Source organism: Belonocnema kinseyi, chromosome 1, assembly GCF_010883055.1.
Source record: "Belonocnema kinseyi isolate 2016_QV_RU_SX_M_011 chromosome 1, B_treatae_v1, whole genome shotgun sequence".
Lineage (NCBI taxonomy): Eukaryota > Metazoa > Arthropoda > Insecta > Hymenoptera > Cynipidae > Belonocnema > Belonocnema kinseyi.
This window is the reverse complement of record NC_046657.1, coordinates 96,366,958-96,384,016: the sequence shown is the minus strand read 5'-3', so window position 1 is coordinate 96,384,016 and position 17,059 is coordinate 96,366,958. Positions and strand designations below refer to the sequence as shown.

Below are 17,059 nucleotides of genomic sequence, written 5' to 3'. Positions count from 1 at the left end.
TTTACCATTTTTTTAATAGGCTAGATGTTTTTTCAGAATGGACTGAAAATGTCTTGACAAAGACTGCTTGCAAATAAATCTTTCTTGAAATAAAATAAAACAAATGAAGCAAACAAAATCAGGAACGACTTGAAGTTGCTGCAGCCACAAATAAATTGTTTTGGTATCAACTATACCTAAAAGCAGTTGAATGTAGCAGGAGCAACTTCAAGTTGTTGTTGATTTGTTTGTCTGCATTTGTTTTATTTTGCTTCAAGGAAGACGTTCACAAATAGACTGCGTCTTTCTACGGAGATATTGAGGGAATCCTTCGAAGTATTTTTTAACATGGAATACAGAATACAAAATCAGCACCTATGTGACATCATTTGGAATAGCGATCCACAATCAAAATGTAACAAAGTAGATTTGACAATATGACAGCAAGGATTCTTTTGCAAGACATTTCAAATTGATTCCGCAAATACTAAATTTTCGATGACTAGAGTACAATTTTTATAATTAAAAACAATTAACATTTTCTGCATTCAAGTTTAAAGAGAGCCCACAAATATTCAATTTATTATTATTTTGAATTTTCGAGACAATAAATAAATAAATGTAAAAAAATTCTTTTTGTACTTTAGAATTTTAGTTAAATTTCTAAAATTATTTTTAAAAACTAAATTTAAATAAAATTAAGATAAATTAAAAAATTAAATAAAATTTTTGAAAATTCCAAATTAAATAAAATTTAGTTGAATTTAAAATTTTAAGAAAATTTAGCTAAATTCAACATTTAAATGAAATTTAGGTGAATTTAAGAATTAAATAAAGTTTAGTTACATTAATTTCTCGTCTGATTTCTTTTCAAAGAGAAATTTTCTAGATACTAAGTAAATAAGTTTTAAAACAATTCTATTCGTACTTTAAGATTTATTGTAGTGCAATTTTAAAAATTATTTTCTGAAACTAAATTTAAAGATTGAATACAATTTAGATCATTTCAAAAAGTGAATACATGTTAGTTAAATTAAAAATTTAAGTAAAATTTAGATGAATTTAAGTAAATATCAGTTAAAATTGGGGATGTTGAATGGTGTTAAATGGTGTTAGATTTAAGTACAATTTAGTTCAATAAAGATGATACTTTCGTTAAATTTTAAATTTGATTGAATTGAATACAGATATATTTGGGTTCTTTCTTGGCTTAAACAATGGAGAGCATTCAAATAAGCTGGAAAGAATTTTAAAACATCTCTTATTTTTATAATAATTAGTTAAATTCAACAAAAAACTCAGGAAAGTAATTAGGAGTCATAGTTCTAAAGTTTTTGGTTTGAAACTTTTCAGAAGTCGACAATGTCAAAATATAAAAGGAAGCGTTTAAACTTCAGCATAACTATTTTGCATGGAAATACTTTATTATCCCACAATTTTATTTCAAATTAGAAGTATTTTAGCAATTAAGTAATTATTCCATTCAAAATTAATCAGTTTTGAAAGTTGGATTATAACTTCAAAGTCTTTGAAATTAAAAGGTTTTAAATGAGAGAAATTTGAAATTAAAACAATTAAAATTACAGTGTAATTATTTTCTTTTAGAAGCGTGAGAGTAAAATAATAATTATTGAAAGAAACTAGTTTATAAATTTAAAATTCAAAATTTCAGTATTTGTAAAATTTCAAATATTCTTCGAGTATAACATGTCAATTCAAATTATTTAATTTTAAACGTTTTAAATGAAATCACTCATGATTCGGCAATACATTTTTTTCAGCTTCAGGATGTAAATAATCTAAAGCTGCAATCGGCAGATTATTCGATGTCAAACCTCATGAAAAATTGGAATTAATGTAAAGCCTTTGAAATCGAAAACTTTTTATAAGGAGAGGAATTTTAAATTGAAAGGTTTTAGTATATTTTCAATTTAAAATATTCAAATTAAGTAATTTTATAAACAGAAATTTTAAGAATTGTATTATTTGAAATTTTTTCATAGAGTTGATAAATTAAAAATCTGCCCGGTTCGCGGGCACATTCTCATCGCGCGCTGCGCGCGCGGCTGTCCTCACTCGCAAGTTTAAGCGCGCCTAGGGCGCGCGACGGTCGAATCTCGCGCTTCGCGTTCGAACATAATTACACCTCGCGCTTCGCGTTCGGATATTTATTCTTTGCATTTGGAATGCTTGAAATAAGCTTTATCAAAAAGATCTCTTTTACATGGCAGTATTTATATGCGTCTTCATATTCTGTATTGTTTACTTATTTAAGTATAGTCAAATATTAAGTTATTTTATTTTTTTAACGTTATTTTTCACAAATAAAACAAATCTTTTTTCGTATCCTACATAGTTTGTCCATAAAATGGATTTTTTTATTTTCGATTATTTGTTGTGCAACCAAAATTTAAATTTTAGATTTTTGAAGAAAATCCAAAAATTGGTTAAGATAATCTTGTAGGGCTTTCAAAAAGAAATGTTTTTCTTCTTTTGACTTTTTTTTATATCGTGCGTTTTTAGGCTTCAAATTTTGATTTTCGGTTTATTCAAAAAATTTTGAAAACGCTATAACTCTGAGAATTTTCTTTTTATCGAAAAAAGTCATTAGGGTAAATTGCTTGTTCTTTTGAATACTATGAATATCCGTACATCGAATTTTCAAATTCAGAAAAAAGTTGTCTCAAAAATTTTCAAAATGCGCTCACTTTTTGAATTTTTATCAAAAATGGCTGGTTCACGAACTCGTCCTTTCCTTTAGGACCTAAAAAAAGTGTGCCAAAGATGAATTTGATTCGTTCATTTTTCCGAGAGTTATCGTGTTTAGGGACGGACGGTCGGAAGGACAGACAGACAGACGCCATCGTGAAACCTGATTTTCGGATTCAGGGGTTCTTGAAACGTGGAGATCCGTTGAAAAACTGTGATGTCAAATTTCCGACAATTCTAATACTTTCTCAATCATAAATGATGAGAATGTAAAAATACAAGCATTAATTTTTTTTTAATTTTGAATATGCCTCAAGTATAATCTGATAAATTTAAATTATTTAATTTTGAAAGTTTTGAATTGAAAATTGAAATGCAGAATTCTAAATGTTTGTATTTGGGTATTATCACGTTTTGGAGGCCATTAATTTAAGCCTAATCAAGTTAGAAGGCTTACAGTTGTCAATTTTACGATATTTAACCCTTATATTAAAAACTAAATTGAATTTCAATGTTACAATTTTTAATTGTTTAGGATTTGATTCTTAAATTCAGAATGTGTTCAATGCTTTACATTTTTAATTTTACACTTTCAAACCTTTTTGTTTAATTTGAGTCATCGAGAAAAAAATATTACATTTTCGTAGACACGACTTTTTTTTACGTAAAAAAAATTAATTTAGGAAATACCCGGCGCGCCAAGGTGAACAATCCGTCGAGAGGGAAAAATGTTTACAAGATTTAAGAAGTAAGAAAAAAATCTTGATTGGAATATATTGATTTTTGAAGAACAAGAAGCTTTAAGCAATAAAACGCTAGGCGTAAATAATTTTAATATATCTTCCTTTTTAATTTAATAAACTCAATATTAAAATGGAAGTTTTAATATTGTCAGAAATAAATATTCACTTTAACTTCAAGTACCTAGATGACAGTTTTGACTTGTCATGTTCATTGTAATTTTTACATTATGTCTAATTGTCTACTGTGTTATGAATTGCAGTTAGAAGAAAGTTGTGAATAATACAATAGAGCGGAATTAAACTTCGGTTTTCAATCAAGACCTTTGAAAAGGAGTATACAATTTTTGAAAAAATAAGTCTGACAAAAAAGTGCCAGTGCATGTATTTTTTGGTTCGATTCATAATTTTATTCAAATATGAAATTCCTTCCTAATTTCTTTTTAATTATGCAAGAAATAAACATTGTTAATATCTTTTTCAAATAAAAAAGTGGGGTTTTTTGCATGATTGTTGTTATTTTTCTTTAAAAAACCTTTTTTGTTAATGAGGTAATTAATTTATAATGCATAAGCCTTTAAAATTTTATAAAAGAAACTGAATGTTAATACAATATTTAAATTATTAGAAAATAAATTTATTTGCGAACAAATTTAAAAAAGCAAGTTTTTTATTAAAGGGAAGAATTTAAAATTATTATTTTAGCAAAATCAAAAATTTTTAATGGAATTAAATATGCAAACAGTTAAACAAGTAAATGCAAACAAAAGCTTAATCGACCAGCTGGAAAGTATAGTTTTCTATACATGACGGGTGGAGAACACTTTAAAGTTTCAACTTATTTTTCTCAATAAATACAGAATAAAGAAATAAAGGAAATAATTAAAGGAAACTAAATAAAAAACTAAGGAAACTTATATATTTATTAAAAATAAAATAAAATAAAAACAGCGTTAAATTCTTTTTAAAAATATAGACTGTTGAAGTACATAATAGTTCTGTGAATTTATAGCATTGGTTTATATTATTTTTCATGGTTGCGGTTCAAAAAATGTAATTAGCTAATATATAAAAACAACAAAAAGACGAAAATTGTGGCAATTTTTATGTCAAGTTTTAGTATTAAATGATAATAAAAAAAAAATTAAGCAAACTTACATTTTTTCTTAAAGTTAGATTTCTGGAGCAGGGAAAATGACATCTTGTAAGATTGAGTTACTTCTTATTTCAATTTGAAAAAATGGCTTATATTTATAACATGGCCTTAGCTAAACTGTAGAAGCAAGCCGTAATTTCCTTTGACAAGACCTTTTCTACTCAATTAAAATTATTTATCCATTCACTTATAAAGTAAAATTAGATTATTACCATTTTGGATTTCAAAAGCACTATAATTTGGCGCGACCGAATATATAGCTGCCTGTCGCGCCTCTACAAATATGTGGCGGAACCAATCAATACATGTCGCGCCTCTACAAGTATGTGGCCGAACTAAAAGCAATATATATATACAGGACCACGAACTTGCCTGCCATGCTAACTACCGGTATATGGTGCAACTAATCTCATGCCGTATCTAGGACCTTTGGCGCTACTGTTTTGCTTAAAAAATCGACATTTCCGGCTGATATTTTGTCACTTTTTAATAAATTATTATAAATTATTAAATAAACAGAATTAAGGTTTAATTAAAAATTTAAATTATTTGGAAATCAAAGTTTATAAAAGGCTTAACTATAAGGCAAACCAATTTTTTGTGGATAACCCGATTGCATAGACAAAACTTTTTTTTTAATATCTTGGAACAAAATTATTGTACACAATGTGCGTATTTGGACATTATTTTTTTATTTTTCAAAGACTATTCAATTAAATAATAAAATCTATAAAGAGTCTGTAACAATTTGATCATTTAATAAAATAGCCTTTCAAAAAATAGTATCCAATTACACTTTTATAGTGAAAAATAATTTTGACCATGTTATAAAAAGAAATTAAGTTTCGTCCCTCAGCCTGCAGACATCTTGCCGGCTGACGTCACATCATGAAATACTTCATTCCCGTCGAATCTAGTGATCCTCGGTACTAAATCTCAATCTAGGGAATTTTTCCGTTGCCATTTTAATGTTTTCAGCTTTGTTGATGCTTGTCTACCAGTTGCCAGCGCTTCTACCTTTTACTCCAAATTTGTGTTTTGGTTTCCGATCCAATTTTGAAGACAAATATTTACATTAGAATGTACGAGTGACTACAAATAGTGCAGGATGTTTATTAAACAGGTATTTAGCCCAATTCAATTATCTTTCAAAATACAAATTTCCTATCGATTCTAGTCCTCCCAAACTCCGATAGCTTTGCTAGCTTTTATAATTTTTAGGTTATAATTTACAATGTTTTATCCTAAAGTCATGCTTTTTCGTATAATTCTGACAAATTTACATAATATTTCCGTTAATATATTAAGTAGGTATACAATGTGATGTAGGCTGCATTAGTTTTTAGATTTAATATCGGGTTATCTTCGTCTACATTTTGGCATTTGACGTTTCGTCTTTGAAGATGGCTTTAGTTGAGTTTTACAGTATTTAGGCAATTTTAGTAATTGTTGGGACATTTTGATCTTGAAGCTTGAAGTTTTTATTTAATTAATAACATTTTTATATAGACTTGTAACAAAACGGCTGTCAAAAGTCGAAATAACGTGTTTTTTTTTTAATTAACAATTTTGTAGATTGTCACTTTAAAGTTTGCAGATTCGTATTAGTATTATTTGTTTAAATGGAAATTTGATAAGTTATTGTGGGTGATTACTTAATTGTTTTAAATATCATATTCGGGTTGCTGAATTTGAAATAGTTAATCAATTCCAAATATAGTCCAGGTTATTTAAGTAATTTCACTATTTTAATTAAATTTATAAATAAATGTCGCATTCATAATTCAAACTTGATAATTCAAAGGTATTATATTGTTCAATTCATTATTTTTAGGACACTAAAGTCAAAAATTGCAACAGTATTTTTTAATTTTTAATTGAAAATAGAATTTCAAATACATTCACTTTGTATTAATTATTAATCCTTGCATTTTAAAAATACCCATTTACACAATATTTGCAATAAAACAGAAAATGAACTCATTATTGTTTGGAAAAACAAATTTAAATAAGTAATTTCTAAAAGTTTTATTTTTTTTTATTTTAAGCGAAATATTTGACAACTTAAAGTCGAGGTTGTATAAAATACAATAGTATTAGAAGCTTAAAGCGTTTAATTAATGTTATTAAATATTTAAGTAACTTTTTATGGTACAATTTTAAATAGCAAATCAGAAAATGTTCAAGAATTAACCAAATTAAACTGAATGTCAAATTTTCAATCTTTAGAGTTAAATCATATAGGAAAATTAAATCTTCAAAAAGTAGAATTTAATATTTTTACATTTTTGTTTTAATCATTTGAAATTTTGTTTCCGTAACACAGAAAAATATTTAATTCTTAACTTTTGAAAATGAAACTTACAAATGGGAGACATATACCATTCAAAAATTTTTTTAAATGTGAAGCCTGACAAATCAAATAATTTAACACCGTTACACACATAATTACATAGACAAAAAAATTTTTATAAATTTTTCGATTATTCAGATACTCAAGTAAAACGTGGAAGGTAGTAAACTATTAGAAAATTTTTTGATTCTAACTGTTTTTCAAACCGCAACAAAATGTTTGTGTTAATTTTGTATTCTTATCCCAGGTTATTATTCAAGGCTTTAAGTCCTACAGAGAACAGACTGTCGTCGAACCTTTCGATCCTAGGCACAATGTAGTTGGTGTGTATATAAAAAAATGCTATACAAATTAAATTTAATTTCCGAAAGGCTAAAATATAATTACTGTATCCTCAATCTGAACTTGATAAAAACATTCTAGTTGGAAGAAATGGTTCAGGGAAGAGTAACTTCTTCTACGCAATTCAATTCGTCCTCAGCGATGAATTTTCTCACCTTCGACCGGAGCAGAGGCAAGCTTTATTGCATGAAGGAACAGGGCCTCGTGTCATATCCGCGCACGTGGAAATTATTTTTGACAATGCCGATGGAAGACTTCCGGTAAGATTTGTCAATTTTATCCGAAATCTGCAACTCTGAAATATAATTATGTGAAAAATTAATTAAAAACTCTTTTAACAGATCGATAAAAATGAAGTTTATTTGCGGAGAGTCATTGGCTCGAAGAAAGATCAGTATTTTTTGAACAAGAAGATTGTGACCCGTAGTGATGTAATGAATTTGTTGGAATCGGCCGGATTTTCCAGGTCTAATCCTTACTACATTGTTAAACAAGGAAAGGTGCGTCTATTGAATTTTCAAATACTTGCCACTTCGTCTGATAGATATTTTCAGGGTGGCCGCTGGACCGGGAATTTTCGGGAACCAAGAAATGACAGTGAATTTATTTGTTGAGCGGGTATTTTACTAGTTTTTAGAAAAAAAATCTGTCCAAGTTCAATTTTAACAGTTTTTAAAAATAATTATTTGAATTATCTTTTTCAATTATACCATTCATTTTACAATGCGTAATTTTAAAGTCTTATACTTCCGAAACTTTCCATTTTAGGTTTTTAGTTTTAAACGTATATTTTTAATTTAAAGAATTTCAAAATACAGTCTTGAAGACTTATTGAAAATTAAAAGCGTCTGAAATTGAAAATTTTTGTTAAAAAACATTTTTATTTTATCAAATGTAAATATAAATATATTATTTTCTAAATGGATCTGTACTTTAAGTATTAAAAAGTGAACAATAATTGATTTGACAAAACGATTCTAAATCCGTTCAAAATTTAAGACTCCAGACTTTAACGTTAAAACTTCAACCGTTTTAATTCAAAAGCTTTAGTCATTACAAAAAAGTTAACGCCCGATTAAAACTTTATAAACTATTTTGAACGTAAAAATAGCTTCATAATAATATATTCGTAATTAAAGGCTGTTATTAAGTTTAAAATATTATTTCAGTCTAAAATATTCCATTTGAATTTTTATTAAGAAAAAGCACAATTATTGAATATTTAGCAATATTTTATTGTTCATTCAAGATGAGTGAATTGAAATCAAACATTTAGAAGTAAACCAGTTTAAACTGAATTGTTTGAAATTCAAAGCCTTAAATCGTTAAAATTTCGAAGATCTTTTAAACTTTGAACGTTACAATTTTAATTGTTCTATTTAAAAAATGTTTATTTTATAAGTCGGATTGCTGGCTTTTGATAAATAAATAACAATTGAACACTTATTATTTGTATGAAAAATGGGAAATAATTTAAACAAAGTATGTGTATTATCAAAATTCGGCTATTTGTACCGAAATTTCGTTACAAATATCTACATCCTAAGTTAAAACAAAATGTAGATTTTTGCAGAGTTCAAATAAAAAAATCAGAACCTTTTAAAGAATTGTAAAAGGCTTCAAAAAATAAAAAATTTGAAAATAATTTTTCATTTTCAATAATTATTTTAAGAGAATATTTAAAAAGATTTCCAAACTTGTCAAAAGAGAATCTGGAATATTTTTTAAACATTGTAGAAAAATTCGATTCGTTTTAAAAGATATTTAGAAGTTCGCAAAAAATTTCAAAAATAATTTTTAATTTGAAAATTTTTTTAACAACTTCCAGATTTGTCAAGATTCTGAAATACAATTTTTAAGCTTTTCAAGGATGTTTAAACTATTTCGAATGAAAATAATTTAACTTCTAATTTAAGAAGTGTTCAGTCGAAAAAAAATAATTTTTCAATTTTTAATGTCTAGCTTAAAATTCTTTAAAATAATATAATTGATAAAAGTTAAACATTCTAAGGTTTCCTTTTTATCTACATTTCATTTAAAACTATTCAATTCAAAAGTGTTTTTTATTACTTCAAATGGAAAAATGTTTAGCCTTAGAGTTCACATTTTTTAATTTTTGCGAACCGGGAAAAAACCGGGAATTTTTTTCTTTGATTAAAACGGCCACTCTCTATTTTTATTTGTGTATCAAATATTTTAATTTATCGAATAATAATTCCGCAGATTAACCAAATGGCTACCGCCCCCGATTCTCAGAGGTTGAAACTTTTGAGAGAAGTTGCTGGTACAAGAGTTTATGACGATCGGCGGGAGGAATCCAAATCGATTTTGAAAGAGACTGAGGGCAAGGTTGAAAAAATCGAAGATTTCTTGAGAACAATTGGTATGTTTATTTATTTTGAACCCTAGAATACATATGTCGTATGCCCGACTGGCGGCATTCAGACGAATTTAAAAAGGAATATTTAACTGGCGTCCAAGGGTCTGATTTATTTAGGCATTCAGAAGTATATATCCCTCTAAACGCCTGACGTTGAGTACTTCCGCCGCGTTAACATCTCTCTCTCTCAACTTCGGTTATATTTTCATTTGGTTCAGTGTTTCGAACTTTTCTGTTTTGGTGCGCGGGCGTTTCAGTGTTGTGCAATGTCCGATTCGAGGGAAGAAGATCCTGAAAAGGTTCGCGAAAGTGTCAATCGTGAAAATTCACCCTTCTCACACAGTGCATCCGAACGACGCCGCCGACAATATGACGCCAAGAGTGAGGACGAGAGCATGGCCTCAGCAAAAAGGCCCAGATTCAGCTCCAGAACCTGCAAAACCAGATTAGCTCATTGGCTGGGCTGCTTTCACAAGAAGCTCAACCCCAAGGCGACTCTCAGAGTTTGACGTCTACACCTTCACAGAACGCCAGAGTCCTGCACTTCGGAGACCTGAAAACTAATATTGATGAAAAGAAGGCTACACGACCAGTTAAGAAGGAGCGCCTGGAGGCCCTTGATTCCTTACATTTCAATTCTCCGGAGTGGAAGGACTTAAGATTTTCGAACGCTTTGAGGGATTTTATCGCTTCTCCCGGTTTCACCAATCTAAAGGTAAATGAAGAACTTTGTCACCTTGATAGGAAAAAAGATCCTTTCTTAGCGACTGACAGGGTCCTCGCCGGTTTGTCCAATGCGTTTCTTGATCAGAAGGAACTTTTGAGATCGAGTCTACAATCCATCATCGACGGGTCTTTCTCGAACCCGGATATCCTCAATCCTGATACACTGTTCGACAGTTTCGAATCTCTCTTTGGCCCGGAATCTCAGATCCAGAAAAACTTCGACCAGATCATACAAGTAATTTATGGCAAGAGAGCACAGTGCATAGAGGCCAGAAGAGAGCATCTTCTTTCCGAGCGACGTAATAAGAACGTCCAGATGGCTCTTCGCAAGATTCCTCCCAGTTCCGAATACCTTTTTAATAAGGGCGATCTCTCTGCTTTAATCCAATCTTTAGATGGTTCTCAAAACTGGTTAAACACGCCAGCTTACATAACCTCAAAAAAGTTATAGAGGAGACGTTGCCCCTCGCAACTCATTCTCTTCTCGAGCGGCTCAGACTTCAGCGGGACCATCACTGTCTTCTAGATCTAATTTCGATTCTCGCCGAAACAGTGCAAACACTAAGGGCGCATTTCAAAGGCCTCAGTATAATCCTAAACCTTCTGGCTCCTTTCGCAAGAAACCAGCTGATAAGTGACAACCAACCAAACCCTGTCTTCTCAGGGGGCCAACTGTCGCTTTTCAAAAGGAGGTGGAGAGACATGGGTGCCCCGCCAAATATTCTGAAGCTTAACTCTGGCGTCCGAATCCCCTTAATCTCGAGACCAAATCTTCTGGCAAATTGTAATCGCTCCAGATGCTCCATGAATCTGTCTTCACAAATATCTCAGGAAATAGAGATACTAAAGAAGCAGAAAGTAGTGGAGCTTCCACCATATCCAGGCCCAAGCTTCATCTCGAGAATGTTCCTTCTACAGAAAAGCAGTGGAGGACTCAGGCCGATTTTCGACTTACGCGGCCTCAACAAACATGTCAAGGTAAGAAAATTCCGACTTTTCTCTCACCTAAAGGTTCCAGATTTTCTCCAAGATGGAGACTGGATGACTCGCATCGACTTGTCCCTAGCCTTCCTCCACGTACCGATAGCGGACGCTCATCGATGCTTCCTTCGTTTCGTCTAAAACAAGGAGCTGCTTCAGTGGACAAGCTTGCCCTTTGGCCTTTCCGCTGCCCCTCATATCTTCGCAACCATTTCAAACTGGATTGCAGAGCTTCTACGATCGCGAGGTATAAGGGTAGTCGTATACCTAGACGACTTTCTCCTCGTCTCTCAAGACAGGAGCAAACTAAAGACACAAATTCTCGAGGCAGTGAAACTGCTGGAATTTCTAGGCTGGAGAATCAATCGGGACAAATGCGTTCTGAACGCTGGTCAAAAGATCGAATTCTTGGGCATTATTTGGAATACCAGGAACAACCTCATGAACCTCCCGCAAAAGAAGGCTCAGAAGATTTTGGTGCTATCCCAAAGGTTCATCTCCCAAGGACACTGCTCATTGAAGGTTCTTCAACCCCTACTAGGTCAGCTAAATTTTGCCAATTTCGTCGTGCACTGAGGGCGACTTCATTGCCGCCACCTTCAAAGGTTCTTGACCAAATTCCGATAACACAGACCACGGCTGAAGCTCACAGTTACTCCTCAGGTGATCCAGGAGCTGACGTGGTGGCAGACAGCCATATCTTCTTCTGTCCCTTTACACAAAGCACCCATAACGAACTTTCTCACAACCGACGCTGCAGATACAGGTTGGGGAGCCCAGCTCGACGATCTCCACATTTCCGGCCCATGGTCCGAGTCCCAGAAGAGCTGGCATTCCAACAAAAAAGAAATGTTCGCAGTTCACGCCGCTATAGAAAGGATGTCTCTTCAACTTTGGAACACTCACATTCTACTGCAGACGGACAACCGCACTCTCGTAGCTTATGTCCAGAAGGAAGGAGGCACAAGGTCCCTCCAACTCCTGGACCAAACCTATCAACTTCTCAACACTCTGGACAGAAGCAACATCACCCTCTCTGCGGTGTACCTACCAGGAAGATACAACGGTATTGCGGACCGACTATCGAGGGGAAAACCCCTCCTGGAGTGGCATCTGCTACCCTGGGCAACGAAGAGCATCTTCGCCAAATGGGGCGTTCCAGACGTCGATTTCTTCGGGTCAGCAAGGTCAGCAGTAGTCAAGCGATATGTATCGCGAGACTGCAACGATCGTCACGCCTTATTTATAGACGCCTTCAGTCAGCCTTGGCACTGCAAGCTCGGATGGCTCTTCCCACCACCCTGCCTCATACCCAGAGTCCTCGCTCGCCTAAACAAGTGCAAATGACAATTCCTTCTAGTAGTGCCAAAGTGGGAACAGACCTTCTGGATGTGCGATTTATCGTGCAGGAGCAAGGAACCGCCACTAACGATTCAGAACTTAGAGAGCTCCCTGATCGACACAACCACGAACCAGCCTCCTCAGCAAGTGGAACATCTCACGCTCCAGGTTTGGAGAATTGGGTGTGGCAGGACCTCGTTAGAGATTGGTCCCCTAAAGAACAAGAACTGATCCGAAATAGCTGGAGACATTTAACCCTTGAGACATATAAGGCTCCGATCCGAAGATGGCTTCGCTGGTCTGAGAAGATGGGGGTGAACCCAAGATCTCCACAAGGTCAGAACGTGGCTAGATTTCTAGCGGACTTGTCAATTACCGAAGGCCTGTCCTATAACACAATTCTCCTTCATAGAGCTGCCATAACTACCTTCTGCCCTGGTGGACCTGCCTCAGACGCATCTACTGACTTCCTAGTAACTGGAGATGCTCCGAAACCTTTAAGAAACATTATTACCGTGAAGTTTCAAATGACAATCAGCTCGATCCTAGTTTATCTTTTCCGAAGTTTACTCCTATTTAAAGAAATGCTGGAGATGAGTCTAATATTTATCAGTTTATGTTTACGAATTGCCTCAGTTAAGGTTAAGTTTAATATTTCTTCTTTACTTGTTTGCGTTATGGTTTACCCCCTTTTTTTCAACAATGTAGAATTCTATCTATAGACAATAATAAATATATATTTAAGTCTTTCTACAAAACTTATCAACCCTTTCAAATTATCACGTGGCGTTGAGTTCACCAGTAGATAACAAACACGTCTCTCATAGGGATGCCGTGTATCGGCCGAAAGCATATAATACGCATTTTGTTGTAATTCAAAACGCTAGCATTATGGAATAATGCTATCGATCTACTGGCAAATTAAATTGTTTGGTAGTAAATTTTGTATTAAAAATCATTTTAATTCAAGTTAATATATCAATTGAAAAATGTATTGAAACTATTTAAATTATTTTTTGGTTACAAATTTTATTATTTAGTTGAAATTTTATTGACATGTTTAATTAATAATTAAAACATTTTTCGTTTGAAATATCGACTATTATATTTTTTGATAAGAATTCATCTTTTTGGGTAGAAAACTAGTATTTTTTGTTTAAAAATTCAAGAATTTGTTAGAAAATTAAAGTATTAGGTTAACCAAAAAAAATTATATTCTGACAAAAAATATAATAGTATATATATTAACCAACAAAGATTTCAATTACATATTGAAAGCAGAAGATTTAATTTAAAAAAAATGAATTTCCAATCAAACTGCTGAAGCCTCAACCTAAACAGATTAATTTTCAACCACAGTTGCATTTTTGCTCAAGAAAGATGAAATTTATGATTAAAAAGATACGTGTTCGAACCAAAAAGACGAATTTTCAAGAAAATATTTCAAGTTCTAATCAAAAAACATTTTTCAGTCAAGAAATAAAACAAAAATGTAACCAAGCTGTTGAATTTTCAAGTAAAAAAGATGAGTTTTCTTAAAAACAGTTATATTTTTTATTTGAAAATATACATTTTCAACAGAAAAGTTAATTTACTTAATTTATCTTAAGAAGCTAATCGATAATACTAATCGTATTAATATTTTATATAAATCTGTAATATTGAATTTTAATGCATACTTACTAATTTTGGTTGAAAAATTAAATTTATTAGATACTATATTACATTACTTACCTCTGCAGTTGAGAAACTTTGAGGTTAGCATTGGAGGTTTTAATAAACTAGTTTGAATCACTTTTTTAGAATAAATAATCAATTAAACGGCAAGGTTGTGTCTTATAAATAATATTTTTAATATATCACTAAAATAATACTGCGACATTTAATTAAAAACACGACGAAAGTGATCGTCTCAGTAATGGAAACGCAATTTCGCAACTCACGTTCAAGTCTCCGAAACTGAGACAGTCAGCGACAGTTCTTCCCGATTTAGGCAACTTCGCCATAAATTTGTCAAAATGCGGGACATTAAAATATTCATAAGTTATCGAATAAAATCGCTAATAAAGTTATGAATTTCATTCTTAAACGTACTAAAAATGTGCAAAAACATTACTTTTTCTTTTAGGTAGGAAATTTCAATAATACAATGCTGTAAAAGCTATGCGGAAAGTTTTAAAATAAAAAAAAAAAATGGCAAATTTTGTAGTAGTTCATTCACAAATTTTGAGGAATATTTTTGAATATTTTTCACTAAATGTATAACTTTTTAGGACAAAAATAAACAGTGGTAACAAATTTAAAAGAACTTCAAAAATAATAGAACATTTTTACTTTTATAATTTATGTTGGAATATAATGGATACTCAACGATATTTATTATTGTCTCAGTATTGGGCATACTTTTTACGTTGTCCCAGTAATGGTTGGTTTACCTCGATCTCTAATCAAATAAGTGATTAGTGACTACAAAACAATTCAGACTGAATTCAAGAGAATGCAAATGAATTATAAATTTGGCTTCAATCGAAAAATGTTATTGATTTCAGTTAAATTTGAATGTATTTAGAAGAATTTAATGGTAATTAAAAGATTTTGAAAAATTTCATAAAAATTCAAGGTAAATTTAAAAAACAATAAAAAATATGAAAAAATGCACCCAATTAAATAAGTTTGAAATTATTTTTTTTAATTAACGAGAATTTAAAAGAATTTGATGAAATGTGTAAGAATTTAATGAGTTTTCAAGACTTCAAGATGAAGTAAACAAGAACTTTTTGAAAATTCATTGAATTGAGTAGAATTAAGTTAATTTAGAAGAATTTAAATTAATTAATGGTAAATTAATCAAACTTCGTGGCAAATTCCAAGTAAATTGCAAAAGGTAGTTGAAAATCTCTTCAAATCTTTGAAACCCTTCGAAATCCTTCACTCGTTAATACATTTTTGAAATCCATTAAAATATGATAAAATCCCGTTAATTTAAATGAAATCTGATGATACATCCTAAGATCCTTTAAAATTTATTAAAATACCTTGATATCTCTTAAAACCCCTATAAAATCGTTGGAATCGTCGGAAATTATATAAAATCCCTTGGAATCTTTCAAAATATTCTATAACCTTACAGGTCCTGTAAAATCCTTCAATACCTTCCGAAGTTCTTTAAAACCGTATGCAAAGCCTTTTAAATCCCCTAAATTTAAATCTTTTGAAATTTTTTAAAGCTCTTGAAAATGTCAAGGTATTTTCAAAAATATTTTGAATCATTTGATCACTTTATCAAATGACCCTCAGGATCAATTAAATAAAAACTGAACAAAAAAACCATTGACTTAAGTATAATTGAGTAAATTCATAAGAATCCAATGAAATTAAAAAAATCAAAGAATTGGAAATGGTTAAACTGTGATTCGCCACCTGGCGACAAAAATCCGTATTAGAAATAATGGTTACTATTTTAAAGATGCATTTTAATAGGTGAATAAAAGGGTTTTAACTATTTTTTATGTGGACTTTAAAGTATTTATTTGATGATAAAAATAGGTCTTTATTAGAAACAAAGGGTTTTATGTGAAATTTACATATTATACAGTGAAGAAACACATTTTTTGACAGAAATCTTTTTCTAAAAAAAAAAAAACAATTATTGTTCTATTTATTGCGATTTTCAAAAGATTATAAACTTACATGAGATTATTTTGAAGCAAAAATGATCTCAAGTAAATTTTTATTCATTTATACATGAAATATTTACTGTTTAAAAGTCTGATCTGGAAGTTAGGTTAGAATTTGTATTTATATTATAATCGTCTATTATTTGTATTCTTTGCATGACCTGGATAACATTTGTTGCTACATGCATTAAGTAAAGTTTATTTAAGCTTACAATGCATTGAAACTCACATGAAGCAGTGAAATAATTGTTTTGTTTTTTTTAAACCCTCTTTGACAATAATGTGTTTTTTCACTGTAAAAGATGGAAATTCTTTCTGAACTATTTGCTTTTGGCGAAGATTTTTTTTTGTATTAAATCATTGTTTTATACTTCACACAACAGTCGTAAAAACACTTTTATGCAAAAGTTAAAATACGTCTTTAAAATTTTATCTACTCTTTCTAGGTACAGTTTTCGGCACCAGGTGGCGAAATAGTAGACCACCATTCCCAATAACTTAATAAGAATTCTGGGTTAATTCCAAAAAAATCATTTCAAATCTTTGAAACCCTACGAAATCTGCGGATATTTTCTGAAATCATGGAAAATTGATTAAAATACCTTGGTATTTTTAAATTTCCTAAAATATTTCCAATTCTTTAAAATATCAAGAAGTGCTTTGATGATATTTTCT

General features: G+C 30.9%; 1 protein-coding gene across 1 annotated transcript in view; it reads left to right on the top strand.

Moving 5' to 3' along the window:
- Window positions 1–5,592: 5,592 nt before the first annotated feature.
- The window catches only part of LOC117168229 (structural maintenance of chromosomes protein 3), a 34,912-nt gene continuing 23,445 nt past the window's right edge, over window positions 5,593–17,059 (top strand). Inside the window, exons 1-5 of the mRNA XM_033353717.1 lie at window positions 5,593–5,707; window positions 7,185–7,260; window positions 7,361–7,539; window positions 7,621–7,779; window positions 9,503–9,662. Of these exons, the coding sequence (XP_033209608.1) occupies window positions 5,693–5,707; window positions 7,185–7,260; window positions 7,361–7,539; window positions 7,621–7,779; window positions 9,503–9,662 (589 nt within the window). The 5' untranslated portion in view covers window positions 5,593–5,692. The remainder of the gene's footprint in view (window positions 5,708–7,184; window positions 7,261–7,360; window positions 7,540–7,620; window positions 7,780–9,502; window positions 9,663–17,059) is intronic.